Source organism: Hyaena hyaena, unplaced genomic scaffold (genome assembly GCF_003009895.1).
Source record: "Hyaena hyaena isolate Hyena2069 unplaced genomic scaffold, ASM300989v1 scaffold_1167, whole genome shotgun sequence".
NCBI classification, from domain to species: Eukaryota; Metazoa; Chordata; class Mammalia; order Carnivora; family Hyaenidae; genus Hyaena; species Hyaena hyaena.
The window spans coordinates 29,633-56,079 of NW_024081799.1; the positions used below are offsets into that span (position 1 = coordinate 29,633).

At 37.7% G+C, this 26,447-nt stretch overlaps 1 protein-coding gene and 1 pseudogene across 1 annotated transcript in view; both read left to right on the forward strand.

The window, feature by feature from the left end:
* On the forward strand, positions 1-13,038 carry LOC120224380 (annotated as a pseudogene).
* The window catches only part of LOC120224381 (schlafen family member 12-like), a 19,331-nt gene continuing 5,901 nt past the window's right edge, over positions 13,018-26,447 (forward strand). The window contains 3 exon segments of the mRNA XM_039222622.1: positions 13,018-13,108; positions 13,111-14,076; positions 15,014-15,109. Of these exon segments, the coding sequence (XP_039078553.1) occupies positions 13,039-13,108; positions 13,111-14,076; positions 15,014-15,109 (1,132 nt within the window). The 5' untranslated portion in view covers positions 13,018-13,038.

Consider the following 26,447-nt stretch of genomic DNA (forward strand, 5'->3'; position numbering starts at 1 on the left):
ATGAGAAAATTTGCGTATTGCAAGGTCGTCCTAGCCACCTGCTTGATTTGGGCACTCTTGGACATGTTCCTACTGCTTTTCTTCAGTGAATGCAGTGAATGTGATGAAAATAGGAGCGAGGACTTTCTGCTGGGGATGTTCTAGAGCCAGTACAAAAGCCTCATGAAGGTCATAGAGAAATGGGGAAACCAGATGTCATTCCTAAAGAGGATCAAGAAAATTTGAAAGAGATGTTTAAAATCAATCAGTTCAATTTAATGGCAAGTGAGATGATCGCGCTCAACAGATCTTTACCAGATCTTAGGTTAGAAGGGTGTAAAACAAAGGTGTATCCAGATAAGTTTCCTACAACAAATGTGTTGATGTTTTCCACATTGAGACTTAGAGCACACTTCCGTGAACTGCTCGTGGTGTCATTAATCACTCACCAAGACACATGCTAGAAAAAATTGTTCTAGTACATGATGCCAAAGAAACTTCTTGAAAAGACCTCTAGAGAGTTATGCAAAAAAATTAAAAGTAGCAGTTCATGTAATTCAAATGGAACAACATTCTGGATTGATCAGAGCTAGATTAAAAGGAGTTGCTGAGTCTAAAAACTGAATGATCACCTTCTTAGATGCTCACTGTGAATGTACAGTGGGAGGGCTGGAGCCTCTCTTAACCAGGATCAAACATGACAGGAAAACAGTGGTATGTCCCATCATTGATGTGATCAGAAATGATACTTTTGAGTACTTGGCAGCCTCTGATATGACCTATGGTGGCTTCAACTGGTAGCTCAATTTTCACTGGTATCCCGTTCCCCAAAGACAAATGGACAGAAGGAAAGGTGATCGGACTCTTCCTATCAGAATACTTACAATGACAGGAGGCCTGTCTTCAATAGACAGAGATAACCCCAGGAGACTGGAGCATATGATGCTGGAATGGATATTTGGGGAGGAGAAGACCTAGAGATTTCCAGTAGGATTTGCCACTGTGGAGGAACTTTGGAGACTGTTACCTGCTCACATGTTGGGCATGTATTTCAGAAAGCCACACCTTACACGTTTCCCAGAGGCATAGGACAGATTATCAATAAAAACAACTGGCAACATGCAGAAGTGTGGATGGATGAGTTCAAGAATTTCTTCTACATAATTTGTCCAGTTGTTACAAAGGTAGATTATGGAGATATATCAAGACTTGGACTAAGACACAAACTACAATGCAAACCTTTCCTTGGTACCTAGAAAATATTTACCCTGATTCACAAATTCCACATCACTATTTCTCTTTGGTAGAGATAAGAAATGTAGAAACAGATCAGTGTCTAGATAACATGGCTAGAAAAGAGAACAAAAAAGTTGTAATTTTTAACTGTCATGGTATGGGAGGTAACCAGGTTTTCTCTTATACTGCCAACAAAGAAATTAGAACAGATGACCTTTGCTTGGATGTCTCCGAACTTAATGGCCCAGTCACAATGCTCAAATGGCACCACATAAAAGGCAACCACCTTTGGGAGTATGACCCAGTGACATTAACCCTGCAGCATGTGAACAGTAATCAGTGCCTGGATAAAGCCACAGAAGAGGAGAGCTATGTGCCCTGCACTAGAGACTGCAATGGAAGCCGGTCCCAGAAGTGGCTTCTTCGAAGTGTCACCAAAAAAAAAAAAAAAAAAAAAACAAGTTTACAAAAAAAAAAAAAAAAAAAAAAGGAAAAATACAGATTGATTGGGCTGCTGCAGCATACATTTCTGCCATATTCTTAAGTAGCAAAAAAGGACAAATGCTTTCCTCCTGATATAAGGTTTATCAGTCATTAAAACTTGGACTTCTCTGGCTTTTTACTAGCTGTGAACCAGCCTTCTTGTCCAAGGACGTGAATCTACAGACTGGTGAGACTGTGCACACTGATGTTTACACGATGGAAAGAGTCTTTCATCAAGAATCATGGTAAAGACTGGGGTGCCTGGGTGGCTTAGTCGGTTAAGCGTCCGACTTTCGCTTAGGTCATGATCTCGTGGTTGGTGGGTTCGAGCCCCGCGTCGCGTCGGGCTCTGTGCTGACTGCCAGCTCAGAGCCTGGAGCCTGTTTGTCTGTGACTCCCTCTCTCTCTGACCCTCCCCTGCTCATGCTGTCTCTCTCTCTCTCCTAGAAATAAATAAAACATTAAACAAAACAAAAAAAAAGAATCATTGTAAAGATTATTCAGACAAGGAAGCAATCAACAAAAATGTGTTTTCAGGGGAGCTGTACCTTTCATGGTTTGCTTGCACATTTGTAACTTCTGCTGAATGTGTTGTCCGAATGAAGAGATTTCCAAGACTTTTTTTCTGATTTGGACTGGTAACCAGTATATTAGATATTGATATAAAAAGAAGTGAAAAAGAACCAGAACCAGTTTCAGAAGTATGAAAACAACATTTTTACAACTTAAGAAAAACTATGTTAAACAGTTTAAAGGTAATTAAAACAGAACTGTGGAAGTACAATTTGTTATAGTATAGTATCAAGTTTCTATATAGATTTTATATGTCCTTGGGGAAAATTAACGATACCAATGACATTTTGTTTTCATCTGTGATAGTCATGGATTTTTTTGTTCCCCTTGGGGTGCTGAAACTGAGCTGGAAAAATGGCTCTTTGAATGTAGTTTTAATTGCTTTCTTCAATTTTTTAAGTTTGGTCTATATGCTATTGAAATTGTAATTTTTAATTGCCTTAAAAAATGAAGATTTAACATAATGTTTGGTCTCACCGAACAAGTTAGATCTCTCAGTTGCTCTTGGTTCATCAGGCTTATCAACTTTCACACACACAAATTTCCTATTAGATTTTGAACTTCTTAACTTGATTCAGCTGATTATGCTTAATACCCAAGATTCATACTACAATATTACAGATTTGTTTTCACAGCAATAAATCTTCAGTTCTTTATGATTCCACTTAACAATAGGCCAACCAAAGTGATTATTTGGGTATTTGGAGGGGATCCATTTGATGATTTTTTTGGAAAACTTTTTTTTCACTCCATACTCAGACGTGCTTCATTGTCAAGTGTTTATTTAGATTAGGTTCTTGACTTGTCATGGTGAGCTGCTGCTATTTTTTCCTTTTTTTTTTTTTGTTTAATTGTCTATTTATTTATTTTTAACATTTTTTAAATAGTTTGTTGTCAAGTTGGTTTCCATATAACACCCAGTGCTTATCTCCACAAGTGCCCTCCTCCACGCCCATTACTCCCCTTCCCTCCCCCCCACCCCATGTGCCCTCAGTTTGTTCTTGGTATTCCAGAGTCTCTCATGGTTTGCCTCCCTCCCTCTCTCCAACTATTTCTCCCCTTCTTCTCCCCCATGGTCCTCTGTTAAGTTCCTCCTAATCCTCCTATACGTGCAAACGTATGGTAGCTGTCCTTCTCTGCCTGACTTATTTCACTCAGCATAACACCCTCAAGGTCCATCCATGTTGCTACACATGGCCAGATTTCATTCTTTCTCATTGCCATGTAGTATTCCATGGTATAGATAAACCACATCTTCTTGATCCATTCGTCTGTTGATGGACACTTAGGTTGTGGTCAAGGAGGTTGTTTCCTGCTTTCTCCTCTAGGGTTTTGATGGTTTCCTGTCTCACATTCAGGTCCTTAATCCATTTTGAGTTTATTTGCTTTTTCTTTTTTTAATAAAATTTGACTGAAAATGTTTGACATTTTTAAAATGAGTTAACCAAAAAAGTGCAGCTGCTCTTCTATATTTGTCCTGAATTTCTTCCCTAAATTCCATTTAGATTAAATCAGTTTTTTCCTGTAATTTTTAATACTACCGTATAACTTCAGAATTGTTCAAAAGTTGAGTATAACATTCGTTTTAATGTCATAGAAGATCTCATTGTGATATCTCCTGATATGTAAAGAAGTCCATTGGCAAAAGTGCTTGTATTTTCTTTCTTATTTGTAAGAATATATTTAGTGATATACTTTTCTTTGATTATCAAAGAATCTCACTGCAGGCAGTGCTATTTCTTGTGCCTAAGAATGTTTCTGAAAGTTGCATCACTAATGCTGCTTGCCAGATTGATGTGTAGAACATTTCTCATCTCCCATTCAAGTTAATCAGCATCAAACACGTATGGATGCTTTAGGGTGAGACTGTGGTACAGAATGCATATATTTTGTACCCAGGAAATTTGCAATGAAGCAGGTGCTGGACGGGTTGTTTTGTTTTTTTATTTTTTCCCCCTACTCCATGAGCTCTGTTAATGCTGTCTTCAGTAGGCCTAATGTTTGAATAAACCAGATGTCTAATAAATTATTTTCATGCTCAGTATTTCTGGTTTTTGTACTCTGGTATATCTTGGTCTTAATTCCTTATTGTAAGAGAGCTTAAATAGCAATGTGATTCAAGGTTTGGTTTTGCTTTATAAAAGGCAGATGTGAATGATTTAACTCCTGGGTACTTTGGAACCTGATAGATAATCCCTTTGCCTTTATATTTCTAATTTAAAAATTCTAAATACCTTGAAAATATAAAATATTCCTGAATACAAAAGAAATTGGATCTAAAGAACATTAATTGTGCTATAACACCATGGACAAAGCATAGCATGGCAGGTATATACATCTGCTTTTTTGCATAAATAGGCAACATTAAGGCTATTATTTAGATTTATAATTACTTATTTATTTAAGTTTTTATGTATTTTGGGAGAGCAAGCATGAGTGGGGGAGGGGGATAGATGGAGGGAGAGAGAGAATCCCAAGGAGGCTCCATGCTGTCAGCACAGAGCCCAATGTGGGGCTAGATCTCATGAACCATGAGATCATGACCTGAGCTGAAATCAGGAGTGGAAAGCGAAACCAACTGCGTCACCCCTGAGCCCAAGGTTATTGTCAAGTTTTAAATTTAAACGACTGTGCTTACCTAGATTCATTGTTGTTCATCAATCAGAAGTAGAAATTTCTGTTAGTTTCTCTTTAGGATGGGCCTCCCAGGATTCCTCAGGATCCTGCTCAAAAGCTTTCTTCTAGGCATCCAGGCCCAAGAGGCCTATTTGAATGAATGACTAGGTCCCCAGATTTCTTAAGAAGGTAGCTTCCTTGTGACTCAGCTCTGAGGTTTCAGGCAACTCTGAAGAAATGGTGCTTCCTTCTAATATACTTGGAACCATAGCCTCCTATTCCCAAAAGATACAGAGTAGAGCCTTGTAATCCTTTTCAAGATAAAGTTACTAGAGAAAAATCAGATGCTATTCTTCCCAAAACTATTTGACCATATGTATCAAGATCTTTAAATATTTCATCCCTTAGTCCAGTAACCCAACTTTTAGAAACTCTGTGTGTGTTTGTGTGTGTGCTTTATATGCTTAAATGTGTATCTAAGATCAAGTATAACTTCATGTTTTAGTCTCAGCCTTTATTTCCACAGAACCGACTCATTCCTCACAGTATGATTTTTTCCATACAGGGCTCCATTCCTAGCAAAAAGAGGCCAAGGTGAAGTTTCTTTTCTGTCTGCTTGTTGTGGCCCCCATTCCCTAACCTTTACATCTGTTTGAACCATTTGTGTATACAAAGCTGAAGTACTTTGCCAGAGGACTCTCACACTCACTGAAAGTAGAAGATGTGATTAACCTATCCAAGCCTCAGTATAAGTGATCCAAGATGCTGGTATTTAAAATGAACAATTGAAGGCAACTTCAATTCCTAGCTGTAGGGGAATAGTTAGGTAATGGTATATTAATAATATATGTGAGGTTATGCAACAGTTAAGGTTTTTAAAGAATAGCTAATCATTATTTAACAAAAATAATTACATATGACTTTTTTACTTGCCTTTACTTCAGTTCCCACCCCCTCCCCCCCCCCAGTGTGGCAAGGTTTTGGTCTGGAAGAGGTAGCAGCTCTGTTCCCTCCCTTGAACTGGAGGTGGCAGAACAGATCTTATTTATCGTGTTCTAATCTGTCTGGGTGCAGAGGGGTTACTCACTGTACTGTCCAATTCAGTTCTCAGGTGGGGAAAAGTGGTAACCACTGCTCATAAAGGCTTCAGGGAGATTACAGATTTGCAGATATTTATTTAAAAAAATTACAGCGGGAAACATGCCAGAGGCATGTGAAGCCTGGAGAGGGACCTGTGCTGAGAAATAAAGACATTCAAAACCAGCTCTTGTATATGGAGGAATTGTGTAAGGCACAGACAGGACTCATGTTCAGGAAAGACTTGAAAAGACCTTAAGCTTCCCCATGTGAGGCTGATTCCCTATGCTCAGGGCATGCCCAGCCAATCAATGAAGGACTTCTCTGGCATAGAACGAGAATACAAAGATTGGGAGAGGTAGCCATTTTTTCAGATGCCTGATTTAAAAAAAAAAAATCTCACAAGGCATAAGAAGAAACAGGAAATCATGGCCAATGCAAAAGAAGGAAAAAAATGGCAGAACCTGTCCCTGAGAATCCCAGACATTAGACATACTAGATGAGGGCTTTAGACAGTTCATAAATATACTCCAAAAGCTAAGAGTGAAAAAAATGGACAAAGAGCTAGAGATCCAGAAAAATATTTGGCAAAACCCAACACCTATTCATGATAAAAAGTAAACTAGGAACCGAGGGGCATTTCCTCAACTTGATAAGGAATATCTACAAAAAACTTACAATTAACATTATATTTAATGGTGAGAAAATGAAGCTTTTCCACTAAGATCAAATATGAGGCAAAGATGTCCTTCTCACCACTTCTTTTCAACCTTGTACAATAAGTCTTTGCTAATTTAATAAGATAGGAAAAGAGGATAAAAGGTATACACATTGGGAAGGAAAAAACTAAATTTTGTCCAAAGACAACACAATCATCTATATAGAAAATCCAAAGAAATTGATAATAAAACAAAGCCAAACTCCAGGAACTAATAAGCAATAGAGTAAGGTTGTAGGATACATGCTTAAGATGCAAAAGTTAATCACTTTCCTATATAAAACAATGAACAAGTGGAATTTGAAATTAAAAACATAATACCATTTACATTAGCACCTCCCCAAAATGAAATATTTAGGTATAAATCTACAAAAATATGTAAAAGATCTATACAAAGCCCACTACAAACTCTGATGAAAGAAATCAAAGTGCTAAAAAAAAACAAAAAACACGGAGATATTCCAGGTTCATGGATAGAAAGACTCACTGTTGTCAAAATCTCAGTTCTTCCCAACTTGATCTGTAGATTCAATGCAATCTCAATCAAAATCCCCGAAAAATATTTTGTGGATGTCTACAAGCCATTTCTAAAGTTTGTCTGGAGAGGCTAATGACCTACAATGGCCAACACAACACTAAAGGGGAAGAACAATGTTGGAGGACTGATGCTACATGACTTCAAAAAAGTATTATAGGTTTAATAACGATACAGCTATGAAAGCAGTATGGTAGTGGTCAAAGAATAGAAATAGATCAATGGAATGGAACAGAGACCCACACAAATATGATCAACTGATCTTTGGCAGATGAATAAAGGCAATCCAATGGAGCAAAGATACTCTTTTCAACAAATGGTGTTAGAACTACAAGACATCCACATCCCCCCTAAAATGGATCTAGACAAAGACCTTACACACTTCATAAAAATTAACTCAAAATTGTTCACAGACATAAATGTAAAATTCAAAACGATGGAACTCCTAGAAAATAATTTAAGAGAAAACTTAGATGACCTTGGGTATGGTGATTACCTTTTAGCTACAACACCAAGGGCATGCTCCACAAAATATGGAATTGAGAAGCTTGACTTCATTAAAAGTAAAAACTGCTTTGCAAAAGATGATGTCAAGAGAAAGAGAAAACAAGGCATAGACTGGGAGAAAATGTTTGCAAAAAACATATCTGATAAAGTACTGTTATCTAAAATATACAAAGAACTCTTAAAACTCAATAATGAGAAAACAAACAACCCCATTAAAAAATGAGCTGACGAGGCACCTGGGTGGTTCAGTTAGTTAGGTGTCCGACTTTGGCCCAGGTCATGATCTTGTGGTTTGCGAGTTCAAGCCCCACATCGCACTACATGCTGACAGCTCAGAGACTGGAGCCTGCTTCAGATTATGTATCTCCCTCACTCTCTTTCTGTCCTTCCCCCATCTCTTCAAAATAAAGAAACATTAAAAATTATTTTCAAATGAGCTGAAGACTAACAAATATCTCACTAAAGAAGATATACAGATGGCAAATATGCATACGAAAATATGTTCTACATGATATAGCAGCACTCTCCACAATAGCTAAAACATGGAAAGAGCCTAAGTGTCCATCAACAGATGAATGGATCAAGAAGATGTGGTTTATCTATACGATGGAATACTACATGGCAATGAGAAACAATGAAATCTGGCCATGTGTAGCAACATGGATGGACCTTGAGGGCGTTATGCTGAGCGAAATAAGTCAGGCAGAGAAGGACAAATATCATATGTTTGCACGTATAGGAGGATTAGGAGGAACTTGACGGAGGACCAAGGGGGAGAAGAAGGGGGGAAATGGTGGGGGAAAGGGAGAGAGGCAAACCATGAGAGACTCTTGAATGCTGACAAAAACTGAGGACTGATGGATGTGGGGGGGAGGGGGGGATGGGCATAGAGGAGGACACTCATGGGGATGAGCACTGAGTGTTATGTGGAAACTAATTTGACAATAAACTATTTGTAAAAAAAAAAAAAAAGAACTATCAGTGGTCAAGATAAAATACAAGGAAAAAAAAAAAGAAAATATGTTCTACATGATATGTCATCAGTGAAATGGAAATTAATGCAATGGGATAACACTACATACCTACTAGAATGGCTCAAATCCAGAACACTGACAACATCAAATGTTGACAACGATATGGAGCAACAGGAACTCTTATTCATTGCTGGTGGAATGTAAAATGGGATAGCCACATTGCAAGACAGTTTGGCAGTTTCTTATAAAACTAAACATTCTCTTATCATATAATCCAGCAATCTTGATTCTTGGTATTTACCCAAAGGAGATGAACTCTTATATTCATACAAAACCTGCTCATGGATGTTTTAGCAGCTCTATTCATAATTGCCAAAATTTGGAAGCAATCATGATGTCCTTCCAGAGGACTCTTAAGTGCACATAAATGCATATTATTGAGTGAAAGCAGCCAATTTAAAAAGGTTATGTACTGTGTGACTCCAAGTATATGACACTCTAGAAAAAGCAAAACTACGGAGATAGCAAAAAGCTCAGTAGTTGTCAGGGATTGGGGGTTGGGACTAGAAGAATAGGCAGACTACAGAGGATATTTAGGGCAGTGAAACCACTCTGTGTGATAGCATAATGATGGATATGTGTTATTATACATTTGTCCAGACAGCCGGAAAGTACCACAGTAAGAATGAACCCTAAGGTAAACTGTGGGAAAGTTAGATAAACACAAAGGAAGGCAGTAAGCAAGGAAATGAGGGATAAAAAAAAAAAAAAAAGCTAGAACACGTACAGACAACACAACAAAATAGCAGTAGGAAGTCCTTCACTATCTGTAACGACCTTCAGCGTAAATTACCCAGGGCAAGCAAAGGACATAGATTAACAGAATAGATTTTAAAGACCGGGATTCATTGATGTGCTGTTTAAAAAAGACTCACTTTATTTATTTTACATTATTGTCATTAAATTTGTTTTATTGAGGGTAACTGACATACATAGTACATTTCTTTCAGGTATACAACAACATAATGATTTGACAAGTTTCTACATTATGCTTTGCTCACTGCACATGTAACTACCATCTGTAACATACATACCATTGACTGTATTCCTTATGCTATGCCTTTTATTCCCATGACTTATTCATTCCATACTGGAAACCTGAATCTCCCACTCCCCTTCACCGGTTTTACCAATTCTCCGAACTCCCTTATCTCTGGCAATCATCAGGGTTGTTTTTTTTCCCTGTATTTACAGGTATGATTTTGCTCACTCTATTTCTCTCTTCCTCTCTTCCTTCCTTCCTTCTTTCCTTCCCGCCTCCCTCCCTCCCTCTCTTTCTTTCTTTCTTTCTTTCTTTCTTTCTTTCTTTCTTTCTTTCTTTCTTTCTTTCAGATTCCACATAAAAATTAAATAATACAGTGTTTCTCTTTCTCAGTCTAACTTATTTCACTTAATGAAATAATTTCTAGGTCCATCCATGTTATCACAAATTACTCAATCTCATCCTTTTTATGGCTGAGTAATATTCCAGTGTGTGTGTGTGTGTGTGTGTGTGTGTACCACATCTTCTTTATCTTTTTTTCTCTCAGTGGTCACGTAGGTTATGTCCATATCTCAGCTATTATAAATAACACTGCAATAAACATAAGAGTGCATATATCTTTTCAAATTGGTGTTTTTGCTTTCTTTAGGTAGATACCCAATAGTAGAATTACTGTGTCATGTGGTATTTTTGTTTTTTTATTTTTATTTTATTTTATTTTTTATGTTTTTTTATTTATTTCTGAGAGAGAGAGAGAGAGAGAGAGAGAGACAGCATGAACAGGGGAGGGTCAGAGACAGAGGGAGATACAGAATCTGAAACAGGCTCCAGGCTCTGAGCTAGCTGTCAGCACAGAGCCTAATGCAGGGCTTGAACCCACGAACCATGAGATCATGACCTGAGCTGAAGTTGGACGCTTAACCGACTGAGCCACCCAGGTGCCCCTATTTTTTTCATTTTTTTGAGGAACTGCTATATTGTTTTCCACAGTGGTTGTACCAAGTTATAGTCTGACCAACAGTGCACGACGGATTGTCTTTTTCTACATCCTTGCCAATACTTGTTATTTCTCGTCTTTTTAATTTTAGCCATTCTGGTAGATGTGAGGTTTTATCTCACTTTGGTTTTTCCTACATGATGTTGGCCATTTGTATCAAAAGACTCACATTGGGTCTAAGGACATCATTAAGATGGAGGTAGAAGATGGAAAAAGTTCTTCTATTCAACTAGTAACCAAAAGAGAACAGAGGTTGCTACACTAATATCAAACAAAATTAAACTTTAAATCAAAAGTGGTTAGCTAATATGAGCAAATCAGAGGACTCTAGATGCTGGCGAGGATGTGGAGAAATGGGCACCCTCCTACACTGTTGGTGGGAATGTAAACTGGTGCAGCCCCTTTGGAAAACAGTGTGGAGGTTCCTCAAAAAGTTAACAATAGAACTCCCCTATGACCCAGCAATAGCAATGCTAGGAATTTACCCAAGGGATACAGGAGTACTGATGCATAGGAGCACATGTACCCCAATGTTCATAGCAGCACTCTCAACAATAGCCAAAACATGGAAAGAGCTTAGGTGTCCATCAACAGACGAATGGATCAAGAAGATGTGGCTTATCTATACGATGGAATACTACATGGCAATGAGAAACAATGAAATCTGGCCATGTATAGCAACATGGATGGACCTTGAGGGTGTTAGGCTGAGCAAAATAAGTCAGGCAGAGAAGGACAAATACCATACGTTTGCACATATAGGAGGATTAGGAGGAACTTAACGGAAGACCAATGGGGAGAAAAAGGGGGGAAATAGTGGGGGAGAGGGAGAGAGGCAAACCATGAAAGGCTCTTGAATACTGAGAACAAACTGAGGACTGATGGGTGTGTGGGGGGAGGGGGGAGATGGGCATGGAGGAGGGCACTTGTGGAGATGAGCACTGGGTGTTACATGGAAATCAACTTGACAATAAACTATTTGTAAAAGTTAAAAATAAAAATAAATAAAACTTGAGAGTTTAAAAAAATAATAAATCAAAAGTGGTTATAAGGGATGAAGACGTTATATAATGAGAAAAGGAGGAGTTCACTAAAAAGATGTAATACCTGTAAACATTTGCACATCAAATATCAGAGCCCGTAAACATATAAACCAAATATTTAATAGAATTCTGAGAAAAATAGACAGCTCTATGATAAGAGCTGGAGTTTTAATTAGGGTTAAATGAATTGTGGAGGGTCCCAAATATTCAATTCATAACTGTTGTTTTCATAGGACCAGGAATTTATAGAAACAGAGTTGACATTCACAGCAGATAGGCTGAGCCTCTGCAGGATACTGGTCCAGCAACAGGAGACAAAAATATTCTGACCCATTTATGATGTTTCCTAGTCTAGTGTAGTGATTCCTGCCTGTGATACACTTACTCTCAACTATCTCTAAGCCATGTATAGCAAAGCTGTGACCCCAGTAGACTTTAAAGGGACAGAACTAATGGATTGGGGACACTTATACTAAAGCAGACATCTGGTATAGAAGAATTTTACCTCACTGAAAATATGGATATCTGATAGGAAGAGAGTACAGTAACTTGGCCCACCTTGCTTAAGATCAATTGGCCAAAATTTGTGAATATAATTCATCCTTGCAAGATGGAAATTTTATTAACATGGCAGAAGGCTGGATGTCTTTAGACCCTAACTGTGAATTTTCCTGAAAGATTCCCCACTAAAATGAGGAAATTAAGGTAAAAGTTGGAATCAATTAAAAATAAAAGTATAAGTAATATATAAAATTTGTTTCACTGAGAAGATCAAAAACATAAATAAGCTCCCCACAGGGGCTTATTGAAAAGAATGAGAAAGAAAATAAGGGGTTCAAAAAGGGATAAAAACACAGATGAAGACGAAACAAAAACAATTAGAAGAGGGTCATATAAAACTATGGCAAAAAATTGAAAATTTTAAGCATCTGACTGGTTCAGTTGGTAGAACATGTGTCTCTTGATCTCGAGATTGTGAGTTTAAGCCTCACATTGGGGGTAGAGATTATTTTTAAAAGTGTTACCTACAAACAAATATTGAAAATTTCACAGGAGGAGAAATTCTTATACTCTTAGCTCAAAATCTGTCCACAAAAAAGTTTTCATCCTATTCTTTTCTGTAGCATCTAGTGGAATATATACAGCAAAAGATTGAACTGGCTTAACCTCAGCATACAAAATTTGCTGTCTCTTGTGTTCAGGTTTTACACTCATGGCTCTTTTGTTTTCCAGGAAAGGATTTCTGCTTGGAAATTGAATGGCTACTGGGAAAATGAGCAGTAATGTTTATTTGGAAATTAACTCTGCTGGGCTGGTTTTAAATGTGGGAAGACTCTTGAGGTGAAGAACAGAAACGAAATGAAAGATTGTCAACTGCGAAAAAAGCAGAATGAAAACATCTTAAAAGCTGTGATTACTTTGCTGGATTCTATAGGGGGAATAATCAAGGCTGAAATTGAGAATGAAAACTATAGTTACCAACGAGATGGAATAGGACAAGATTTGGAAAAATCTTTTGTAAATATTTTTCCATCTGTTCCTAACTACTTAACCTTTATACAGCAAGGTAAATACTTTCACATTTTTGTCAACTCATGGAGCTCAGAAACCTCTGGTTTACAGATTGTCACCTTGAAGACCAAGATGTACAGAACGGATGTAACATGTACAAATATGATGCGTGTCACTGATACACTGGAGATCCTCAAGGCCAACAGCAAAACTGGAAGAAGATTATCTGGACCTAAATTGCTTCCACAGGCAGATGTACAAAAAAAGAGTGACATAAAGGGCTTGGCTGATGCCTTTTTTAACAGGACACAACTTAGGTACAGAGAAAAAGTTCCCTTTACTGAATCCACACATGATGAAATGAAAGCCTTCTCAACAGGAAAGTGCTTACAACGCGTTAAAGAGATCCTCCCTCATTATGTTTCTGCTTTTGCAAATACTGATGGGGGATATTTGTTTATTGTTTTAAATGAAGAAAAAGAAGTAATTGGCTTTAAAACAAGAGTGGAAGATTTTAACTGGTTAGAAACAGAGATAAAAAAATACATTAGGGAGTTGCCTATCTATCACTTTTGTAGGGAGAAGAAGGAGATAAATTACTCATGCAAATTCCTCGAAATATATGATGAAGGAAATATTTGTGGATATGTTTGTGCACTCAAAATAGCGCCATTCTGTTGTGTGGTGTTTGCTAAAGAGCCAGAATCCTGTCAAATGAAAGACAACCAAGTGAGGCAGTTTACCACGGAGGAATGGACTTCCACAATGTTGCCTGCTAACCCAGGTGAGGAAGGGAGATTAGGAATGAAGATACATTTGGCTAGGATGGCAGACAGGTTTTTATTTGGGATTTGGGGTGAAATCATAGTCTTCACATCTCAACACCTAATATACAAGTGTCTGGTGGATACAATCAGTTGTTCTCTTCTTTTCTTCTACCTACTTAGAAGATCGCTATTCCCTACAAAATATGGAATGTTCTCTTAGTAGCACAGTCTTGTGCAAAAATCCAGTTAACCCTAGTTTTCCTCCCTACCACCTCTTTATTCACTCCCAATGAAAAAGCCTGTTGAAACCTTTTTTTTTTTTTCTGAGCTCACTTTCAATAACAGGTCATTCTTACGGTGAGGAAACTTGCCTCTTTAATTTACCTGTTCTTTCATCTTTCTTTACATTTCTCCATTTATTTATGTTAAAACCTCTTCCGTCTTTCTCTTCTGTTGTTCCACTTATGTGTCAAAATGTAACCCTAAAGTGGAGTAATTTTTTTAAAAAAATGAATAGTGCTGCTAGTATATGTGATTTTAGAAAAGGGAAGTCCCAAATGAAGTTAGATCACACTAGCAACTTTAAAATCTCTGAAAATGCAAGGTTCTCCCTTGGAATCGTCACAAAACTCAGCTGTCCTTCACTAGCCATCTTATTTTTTAATTTTCCTTGCCTTTAAAATGAACCCAATCACATGGTAATGTATTCAATGACCTCATGAATTTTTCCTATTATTTTCATTCTGGGTACAGTGTGTTCCAGCAGCATCAAGCATGAAATGGCTTAGGATTGCAGTCTGTATCTGACCTAGGAATCTAATCACAATATCTAACAATATTTCTACTGGGAAAATGGGGTTAAGTCTAAGCACACTTTTGATAAACTATGCATTAGTTCAGTGGGGGGAGGGTCTCTCTTGTGGCAAATTAAGAATGTGATTTTTATCTTTTCAGATTTTTCCTGGTTAAAAGACAGACTTTTCTCATGGATCCCCAGGAGTTGGGCTGTTGGGAATTTGGTAAATAAGCAACAGAGATATGCCCTTTCAGGTTGTTTAATTCTAGCTTTTTTGCAATTGTGGGATGAGTATGTTCAAACCTCCTTCATATCAGTGCCATCTTGAAATTTGTCATCAAAGCATGCACGGGTGTTGATGGGAATACTTTGATATTTTTAGTCATTGAATATGTTAAAGTCTAATGTTTTAGATTTTGATTAGACATTCCCTGATGTAATAGAAACTGATTTAACTGAAAGTAAGAGAACCAGTTTAGTTTAAACAAGAAAAGTGGATCATGTCACTCGGAAGTCTAGACTGAGAACCAGACTCACACATGACTATATTCAGGTACTGGAGAAATGCCATCTGTACTCCACATCTCTGATTTATCTGTTTTTGTTGTTATTATTTGGGGGCAACATGTTATTTTCTGCTATTTGAGCCATGTTACCTTGAATATTGATTTTCAGTCTTCTGGTGTGTATTTGTAAGAGAGCCTCTTGGGTGCACAACTAGAAGTAGAATTGCTGAGTCAGGATGTATGTGAGTGTGCAAGTACTGATACAATGTTAGAATGTTTTTCAGAGTAGATGGCTCACTATAGTCCCATCACCGATATATTAGAAATGCCTCTTATTTCTCTAATTGTCAAACTTCATCTTTCTCCTCTTCTTTCTCATCCTCCTTCTTTTCACTCAAATAGGCAATAATGGGTATCTCTTTATGGTATGCATTTCCCTGGTTATTATTTTGGCAAAGCGTCTTTCCTCATACTTATTGGCCATAAGTTGTATTAGTCTTCTAAAAATACCCATTGTGGGGGCGCCCGGGTGGCTTGGTCGGTTGGGCGTCCGACTTTCGCTTGGGTCATGGTCTCGCGGTTCGTGGGTTCGGGTCCCGCGTCGGGCTCTGTGCTGGCTGCCGGCTCGGCTCCCTCTCTCTCTGACCCTCCCCTGCTCACGCTGTCTCTCTCTCTCCTAGAAATAAATAAAACATTTAAAAAATAAATAAATAAAAAAAAATACCCATTGTGTCGTGTGCCCATTTTTCTATAGGCTTTTGTCTTTTTCTTATTGATTTGTCATAGTAACTTATAGACTGTAGAATTCAATTCCTCTTTTGCTCACAGGTATTTCAGATGACAGATGTAGTCTCCAATTCTGTGGCTTACATATTCTCTTTTCTGAAGGTATAGCATGGTAATTGTTAGTTGTAAATTTTAAGATTGTCAATCTTATTTTAATTTTGTGGTCCAGTTCTCTTTGTACCTTGAGTAAGATACTCTTCTCTACTCTAAAGTTACAACGAGATTTCCCTTCATTTTCTTCTGAAAGTTTTAAAGTTTTGCATGTTGTATTTAACATTGAAATCCTCAATCCATCTCCATAGACACTGCTGTAGGGCTGCTATTAAATTTTACTCCATGTGGTTAACCATTTTGCCAGCTCCAAGTACTGAACAGTTCCGCTTTCACCATTGATCTGCCATGCTACCCCCAGCATATTATTAAGTATATCTATACACAACTGCATTTCTAGAATCTCTTCATATGCCATTGGTCAATCTGTTGGTCCTTACATATGCTATACTCTGTTAATGTTATAATGTTATATTAAGTTTCAGTATCTGTCAAGATAAACCTTATGTTCATTCTTCTCCTTTGAGAGTTTCTTGGTAATTTTAGTCATTTACTCTCTCATAGAAATTTTAGAATCTGCTTCACTGCCACACACACAAAAAATCCTTCCAGGATTTTGATTGCAGTTTCATATATCTATAGATAGATTTGGGAAGAAATGCCATATCTATATTAGTCTGTCTTTGTACACTTTAACATAGGAAGTCTCTCCATTCATTTATATCTTCTACCTGTGAGGTAAGGGATATATCCTTACATAAACCAGTAAAAATACTGAAGCAAAAGAGGCTGGTGACTTCAATGTTGTGGGATGCCTCATTACTCAGGAGCCTATTCTAGAGGGTAGTGAAGTGTTTTTATAGTATGCAGCTGTGGGGATTAAGGCAGAAAGCCATGACATTATCAAAACCTGTGAGCTAAAGAGAAACTGTCCCTGTGACAGCATCCAGTGGGAGAGAAAAGGACCAGTGGGACATGGCCTTCTAGCAACACCTTCCATTCTCCTGTGCTCTAGGATGATCACAAAGCATTCAACCAAGATTCAGATTGGCTACAGTTTAAGCCTTTGCATCTGTGTCCTCAGTAGATATTCATAATACCATAAGTAAAAACAAAAACACCCCACACCAGAGTGTGATCCCTTATATTCCTACCCCATACAGCCCCAATCCAAGGCAGACTGAGAAAAACTGCACAGGAGAAGAAGGAAACTAATGATAGACATAATGTTAATCTAAGACCATCACCAAAAAGACCAAGTGAACCCTAAATCTGCAAATACTTGTTAAAAGTATCAGTGTAGATCAAAGCACGGACTACAGCTCAAGGACTTAATAGATAATGGAAGCTATGGATACATTTAAAGTAGTGATCAGAGCACAATTTATAGCATTAGATACCTCCAACAGTAAAAATTAAAGAATGGGAATAAATAATTTAATACTCAATTAAAATTTTTAAAAATATTTCTTTATGTGTTAGAGAGAGAGAGAGAACATGAGCAGGAAAGGGTCAGAGAGAGAGGGAGACACCGAATCCAAAGCAGGCTCCAGGCTCTGAGATGTCAGCACAGAGCCCAACTCAGGGCTCAAAATTCAATTTTTAAAAAATGGAGTTTCAGTCTAAGAGGACAACATAGAAGACTCCTGAATTCACCCTCTCCCATGAACTTACTAAATCTACAGCAACTCATGAATCACTTTCTTCTGAAAGAAAATCTAGAAACTAGCTGTATATCTGCCAAATGAGAAGATACATCCCTATCAGTAGAAAAAGCTGAGACATGCTCTCATCATAAACCCTATATCCAGGACAGCAACATACAATTGGGAGAGAACTTACAGCTTCTAGCATCTCCTTGAATAGCAAAAGGGTTTGTGCTGAACATCTATGCCTTCAAACAGTTGTTTTATGTACTATAACTGCCTTTTCTAACTGTTCTCAGGGGAAAGTTAGTTTGCCACAAATGAAGCTGTATGCCTCTTTTTCTTTCACCTCTTCAGTACAAAGTTTCAGAAAAAAAATTCGTTTTAGCAGTGATAATCAACACACTCATTTGATTACATTTTATTGGAAAAGAGCTATAACTTTTTTCTTTTTTTAATGTTTTTATTTAATTTTTCAGAAATAGAGAGAGACAGACATAGAGAGACAGAGAGAGACAGAGCACAAGAGAGGAGGGACAGAGAGACAGATGCAGAGATGCAGAATCTGAAGCTGGCTCCAGGCTCTGAGGTGTCAGCACAGAGCCCAATCTGGGGCTCGAACCCGTGAACCACGAGATCATGACTTGAGCTGAAGTCAGATGCCCAACCAAGTGAGCCCCTCAGGTACCTCAAAAAGAGCTATAATTTTCAGCTGAGGCCAATATTTTTATCATGTACAGTTACTTGCTAGACATCTTATTGTACCATAGGTACCTCCCAAATCCCTAGTTGAACTGGTTTTCTTTGTCTCTTCCATATTTAAAGAGACTAGAGATATGTAAAAATTCAATTCAAATTATGATTTGGAACTGGATATATTGCTATAAAGGACATTACTGGGACAATTAACTTTAATGAGGTATAAGGATTAGATAGTAATCATAATGTTAGTGTCCCGATTTTGATGGTTGCATTTTGATTATTTAGGAGAATGTCCTTGTTGGTAGGTAAAACACAATAAAGTATTATTGGATGATGAGGATAATGTTGGCAACTTACTGTCGAATAGAAAAAAAAAGAAGTTATTTTTACTGTGTGTACAACTTTTCTGCAAGTTGGATATAATTTCAATGTAAAAATTAGTAATGAGACACACTTCAAGTGTCACCTCATTTGGGAATAAATCCAATCTTCACTGACTCTAAATCTTTGGGGTTTCCATATGGCCCATAGATTATTCTCTCATTTCTCTTCATAGAATCATAAGTATCTTTTTGTCTCTGATTATTCCAGTAGATTGCAATCTCCTTTAAACCAAGAACTATGTTATATATTTATGTTACCAGCACAAAGCCCAGGATTTGGTACAGGATAGGCTGTCCATTATTGGTTTAATTATTATATGATGATGATGATCGTCACCTTCTCTGAGGATTTTCTAATTTTTCCAGCTCTTTCCTTTCAGATACCACTGATGTTTATAGCAGCTTTATTCATAACTGCCAAAATTTGGAAGAAACCAAGATGTCCTTCCATAAGTGAACGCACAAATAAACTATGCTACATCCAGATAATGGAACATTATTTAGCACTGAAAATAAATGAGCTCACAAGCCATGAAAAGATACAGTGGAAACTTCAATGCATGTTAGTAAGTAAAAGAAACAATTTGAAAGACTCCATTGTATGACTTCAGCTATATGATATTCTGAAAAAGCAAACTCTGGAGACAGTAAAAAGATCAGTATTTGCCAGGTTTTGGAGGGAAGAGAGGGACGAATAGGCAGAGCATAGAGAATTTTGTAGGGCAGTGAAAATACTCTGTTGTAATACTGTAAGGGTGGATCCACGTCATTATGCATTTACCCAGATCTATAGACTGTACAACACCGAGATTGAGCCATTGTGTAAACCATAGCCTTTGGGTGATTACGATGAGAACATAAGTTCATTAATTATAACAAATGTACCACTCTGGTGCAGGATGTGGATAAAAGAGGAGGCTCTGCATGTGTGACAACAGGAGGTATATGGCAAATCTTTGTACCCTCTCCTCTATTTTGCTATGAATCTTAAATTGCTCTAAAAATTAAATTTTAAGCAAAACTAAAGGCAGTTGATGGAATGGAGAAAATATTTGCAAATGGCATATCAGATGAAGGGTTAGTATCCAAAATCTATACAGAACTTATCAAATTCAACATCCAAGAAACAAGTAATCCAGTCAAGAAATGGGCAAAAGACATGAATAGACACTTTTCTAAAGAAGACATCCAGATGACTAACAGACAAGTGAAAAAATGCTCAATGTCACTCATCATCAGGGAAATACCAATCAAAACCACAACGAGATACCACTTCACATCTATCAGAATGGCTAACATTAACAACTTAGGCAACAACAGATATTGGCAAGGATGCAGAGAAAGAGGATCTCTTTTGCACTGCTGGTGGAAATGCAAACTGGTGGCCCACTCTGGAGAACAGTATGGAAGTTCCTTAAAATATTAAAAATAGAACTACCCTATGACCCAGCAATTGCACTACTATGTATTTATCCAAGGGATACAGGTATGCTGTTTCAAAGGGACACATACACCCCAATGTGTATAGCAGCACTATCATCAATAGCCAAAGTATGGAAAGAGCCCAAATGTCCATCTATAGGTGAATGGATAAAGAAGATGTGAGATATATATATATATATATATAATGGAGTATTCCTCATTAATCTGAAAGTATAAAATCTTGCCATTTGCAACTACATGGATGAAACTAGAGAGTGTTATGCTAACTGAAATTTGTTAGTCAGAGAAAGACAAATATCATATGATTTCACTCATATGAAGACTTTAAGATACAAAACAGTTGAACATAAGGCAAGGGAAGCAAAATTAATACAAAAACAGGGAGGGGACAAAACATAAGAGACTCTTAAATACAGAGAACAAAGAGGATTGCTGAAGGGGTTGTGGGAGAGGGAATGGGCTAAATGGGTAAGGGGCATTAACGAATCTACTCCTGAAATAATTGTTTCACTATATGCTAACTAGCTGAGATGCAAATTTAAAAATAAATTAATTAATTAAAAAATAAAGACAGAAATAAAATTAAAATTAAAATTAAAAAAGGAAAAAACCACTTTACTCTTCAATTTTTGTAATTATTGTTCCACAGAACATAAATGCCACAATCACATGACTTCCTGGAGCCTTGCACTACAACTTCCTTTATCCTCCACCACTCTTGAGCTAATGGCGCCACCATGTATGTATGTAAAACTATTAACAGATAGCTTGAATGGATGTCCACCAAAATCATGATGGCTTTTGCTGCTGGGCAAAGATGAGAGAAATTGGATGGAAAAGAGAAGAAAGTGGAATTCAGATTTTGCTAAGGCAAAATACTCTTTTACTTCTTTTATGAAAAAAGATTGAAGCAATTATCAAAAAATGTTAATACTTACAAATCCTAGGTGACAAAGCCTTATTATTATGTTATATTTTAACTTTTTGTATTTTTCAAAACTTATCCTTCCCCACTCCCCATATAAAACTAAGAAAGTAAGTCATAAAACTGCTACATCAAAAATTAACACACACACACACACACACACACACATGCACACATAACAAACACACAGGGCAAAATCACATCAGTAAATACCCAAAATTATCACATTTGTATGAAAAAAAAGCTAAGCGACTGGGTGGCTCAGTTGGTTAAGCTACCACCTCTGGGTCAGGTCATGGTCTTGCAGGTTAATGAGTTAATGAGTTCAAGCCCCCACATCAGGCTCTACACTGGTAGCATGCTTGGGATTTTCTCTCTCCTCCCCATTCTCTGCCCCTTTCTCACTTGTGCGCTCTCTCTCTCTCTCTCTCAAAATAAATAAATAAACTTTTAAAAAGCGTCCAAAAGCCACACAAAACAAAAACTGTCATTTACTCAATTGTGTCCCACTGATGCTCATTTGTCCTTCCTTAGAGCCAAACACTATTACCAATTTTTTAGAATACCTCAAAAGATATTTAATGCATTAACGAGCACATATCTGTATCAATTGTATAAGCAAGAGGGAGGCATTTTTCAACATGTTGCTTTGTTGCAATATAGAATTGGTCTTGTTAATACATATAGAAAACTCTGGTTCTGTATAGCTTCATAGCATTATAATGTGCTGATATGCCACAAGTTAATCAAGTTAACCCTGTAAGGTGGATATCTACTATTTTGCAGTCTTCTGCTTTAGAAATAAAGTGGGGGCACCTGGGTGGCTCAGTTGGTTAAGCGTCCGACTTCAGCTCAGGTCATGATCTCACCCTCAGGTTTGTGGGTTCGAGCCCCACGTCGGGCTCTGTGTTGACAGCTCAGAGCCTGGAGCCTGTTTCAGGTTCTGTAGCTCCCTCTCTCTCTCTGACCCTCCCCTGCTCATCCTGTCTCACTCTCTCTCTCTCAGAAATAAATAAAAACATTTAAGAAAAAGAAACAAAGTGAACTTGGGGTACTGAGCTGGCTCTGTTGCTAGAGTACGTGACTCTAGATTTCAGGGTTATGAAGTCAAGCCCCACGTTGGGCATGGAACCTACTTTAAAAAACAAGAAAAAGAGGGGCAACCTGGGTGGTTCCGTTGGTTAAGCATCGGACTTGGGCTTAAGTCATGATCTTGCAGTTCATGAGTTTGAGCCCTGCGTCGGTCTCTGTGCTCGGGCTGAAAACCTGGAGCCTGCTTTGGATTCTGTGTGTCTCTCTCTGCCCCTTCCCCATTCGCGCTCTGTCTCTCAAAAATAAATAAACATTAAACATTTTTTAAAAAGAAATAAAGCAAACTTCAATTAACTACAGAAGTCATTTTATACATGTTTGAGCATTTATGTAGAATAAATTCCTAAAAGAAGAATTGCTAGATAAAGGGATTTGTATATTTAAAATTTTCCGAGCTTTTCTCAGATTGGTCTTGATAGAAGTTGTACTATTTTATGACAATGTATGATAAATAGTACTTTCCCCCTGCTAAACAGTAAAACCATTACTTTTGAATTCAATGATTTTTCAATCTGAGTGAAAAAGAGTAATATCTTGTAGTTTTTTAAATTGAAGTTTTTATGAGAGAGAGACAGACTAGAGAGAGCGAGAGAGAGTGCGAGAGCGAGAGAGAGAGCACATGTGCCCATGTGAGCACCAGTTGGGGAGGGGCAGAGAAAGAGGGAGAGAGAGAGAATCCCAAGCAGGTCTGCCCTGTCAGCACAGAGCCTGATGTGGGCTCATGAACTGTGAGATCATGGCCTGAGCAGAACTCAAGAGTTGGATTCTCAATGACTGAGCCACCCAGGAGGCCCTGTCTTGTAGTTTTTAATTGGTACTTTTATATCAAGACTAAAGTTTCCAGATTTTCCAGAACTGTTTTAATTTCTTTTTTATGTTCTTCTGCATTCACATCCTTTGCCTGTTTTCCTTTTAGGAGCTTAGAATTTATTTTTCTCTTTAATTTGTAGAAACTTGTTATTTTTTTCATCATAATTTATTGTCAAATTGGCTTACATACAACAGCCAATGCTCATCCCAACAAGTGCTCTACTCAATGCCCATCACCCATTTTCCGTCTCCCCAACCCATCTATCCCGTCTCAATTTGTTCTCTGCATTTAAGAGTCTCTTGTGGTTTGCCTCCCTCCCTCTCTGTTGGTAACCACTTTTCCCCTTTCCCTTCCCACATGGTCTTCTGTTATATAGAAACTTTTTTTAAAATAAGGAGTCAACTATTTGAATTCTATTTCCAAATATCTCCCAGTGTGTTTGTTTATCTCTTGACCTTGTTGTGGTGTTTTTGCTACAAAGATAATTTTGTTTAAAATAGTCAATACAAATGGTGGGGGAAAGGGAGAGAGGTAAACCATGAGAGACTCTTGAATGCTGACAAAAACTGAGGACTGATGGATGTGGGGGGGATGGGAGGAGATGGGCATGGAGGAGGGCACTTGTGGGGATGAGCACTGGGTGTTATGTGGAAACTAATTTGACAATAAACTATTTGTAAAAAAATAAAAAAATAACATAGTCAATATATTTGTTTAAAGTTTATTTATCTCTAATCTCTATATGAGCCCAAACTCATGACCCCAAGATTAAGAGTTGCATGCTCATCTGACTGAGCCAGCCAGGCACCTCTAAAATAACCATTATTTTTTAAAAAATAATTGTTTTCATTGATGATTTCTGATTGATGGCCTTATCTGGTCCTTCCCTCTACTAGGATTACAAAGATAAATGTCCTATTTTTTTCTCCATGTATGTCTGTGATTTCATATTCCATATGTAAGTATGAGGTCCATCTGGAATTTATTTTGGTGTCAAGTATGACAAGGCTTAATTTTTTTTCAGATAGGCCCCCAAGTAATTTAACATCATTTATTGAGTAATTCATACTTTCTCAGCTCATCAGAACACCATCTTTAACATTTGCTACCTCCCACACATGTTTGAATTCATTTTGGGACATTCTAGTCTTTTCCTTTGACCTACCACACAGGAGAACCACATTTTTTTTCTTAAATAGTTTATTGTCAGGTTGGTTTCCATATAACACCCAGTGCTCATCCCAACAAGTGCCCTCTTCCATGCCCATCACCCCCCTTCCCTTTTCCCCCACCCCCATCAGCCCTCAGTTTGTTCTCAGCATTCAAGAGTCTCTCATGGTTTGCCTCCCTCCCTCTCCCCAACGATTTCTCCCTTTCTTCTCCTCTGTTAAGTTCTTTCTAATCCTCCTATACATGTAAACATATGGTATCTATCCTTCTCTGCCTGACTTATTTCACTCAGCATAACACCCTCAAGTTCCATCCATGTTGCCACACATGGCCAGATTTCATTCTTTCTCATTGCCACGTAGTATTCCATTGTATAAATAAACCACATCTTCTTGATCCATTCATCAGTTGATGGACACCTAGGTTCCTTTCCATGTTTTGGCTATTGTTGAGAGTGCTGCTATGAACATTGGGGTACATGTGCCCCTATGCATCAGCACTCCTGTATCCCTTGGAGAACCATGTTGTTTTAATCACTGTAGCTTTTATAATATGCTTTAATATTTGATAATACTGATTACCCGCTAATTTCTTCTGTTTTAGACTTTTCCTGGATATTCTTGCTTTTTATCCTTCAATGACTTTAAAATCATTTTGATGCTTCAAGGAAGAACCTATTGGTATGTTATTGGAATGACGTTGAATTTATGGATTACTTGGTGAAAATGGATATATTTATGATTTTGAGTCTTCTTATCCAAAAACAGTCTGCTTTTTATTAGTTCAAGTTCTCATTTTTGGGTTCCTCAGTTTCATATGATAGCTTTATTCATGTAGAATTTGTATATTTCCTCCTGCAGTTAGTTTTTGAAAATACTATAGGATGTTTTTTCTTTCATTATATATTCTAAGTAGATGTAGTTTGCACATATGAAGGCGATTGAATTATTTGGCAATTAGAAAATAATACACGTAGATTAACTGTATGTTTTACTGATTTATATGTTCACCCTTCTTTCTTAAAATGACAACGTTTGGGGCGCCTGGGTGGCTTAGTCGGTTAAGCGTCCGACTTTCGCTTAGGTCATGATCTCGCGGTTCGTGGGTTCGAGCCCCGGGTCGGGCTCTGTGCTGACTGCCAGCTCAGAGCCTGGAGCCTGTTTCAGTCTGTGACTCCCTCTCTCTCTGACCCTCCCCTGCTCACGCTGTCTCTCTCTCTCTCTCCCAGAAATAAATAAAACATTAAAAAAAATGACAACGTTTTTCTCGGTTCATTTTTCTCGTGCTGGGTACATTCTTTAGTGTCCTTTTCAGATATGGGCCATGATTAATAATAAAAAAAAAAAGTCCCCAGTTGTTGCAAGTCTGAAGATGCATTTATTATGCCTTCAACCTTGAATGATACCTTGGAGAGAGAGATCTAGGTTCAAAGTTGTTGCTCCATAGCAGTTTGAACCTACTGCCATATTCTTTTTGCATCCAGCCTTGCTAATGAAATAGGCACTATCAAATTCATTCTTCATTTAGTAAATGACCCAAAGGCTTTTCTCTTTAGGATTAAAAAGATCTTTAATGTTCTGAGTGTTGACTGTAGTATTTTACATGTTTGACTTACATATTCTGCCCACTCTTCTGGAAACTATTTTAGTCTAAGGAGGTATGGTGGCAGTGCTCTTGCCCCCCAGCAGACTCTTGGTGATGTCTAGAGATGTTTTTGATTATCGTAACTGGGGGTGGGGGGCTGTTGCTAAACATAAACATGTCCTCAGGGAAGCCCCCTACAACAAAGAATTATCCAGCCCAAATTGCCAATAGTGCCAAAAGTGAAAAAGCCTGAGGTACAGCTATTTTAGTTCTAGGCCTAGGTCTGGCCAAGTGGGGGCCACACAGAATTGGCCTCAGCCTCACAGCAACAATTCCTGGCCGGGAGATCAACCCTGACTTTGCAGCAATGGCTGTCCTGGCCTTGTGGTAGTGCCAGCCTCTGTTCATTACTATAATTTACCCCATTCTTTCTTCCTTCTGCAAATGCCTTATGGTTTTTTTTTTTTTTTTTTTTTTTTTTTTTTTTTTTGTG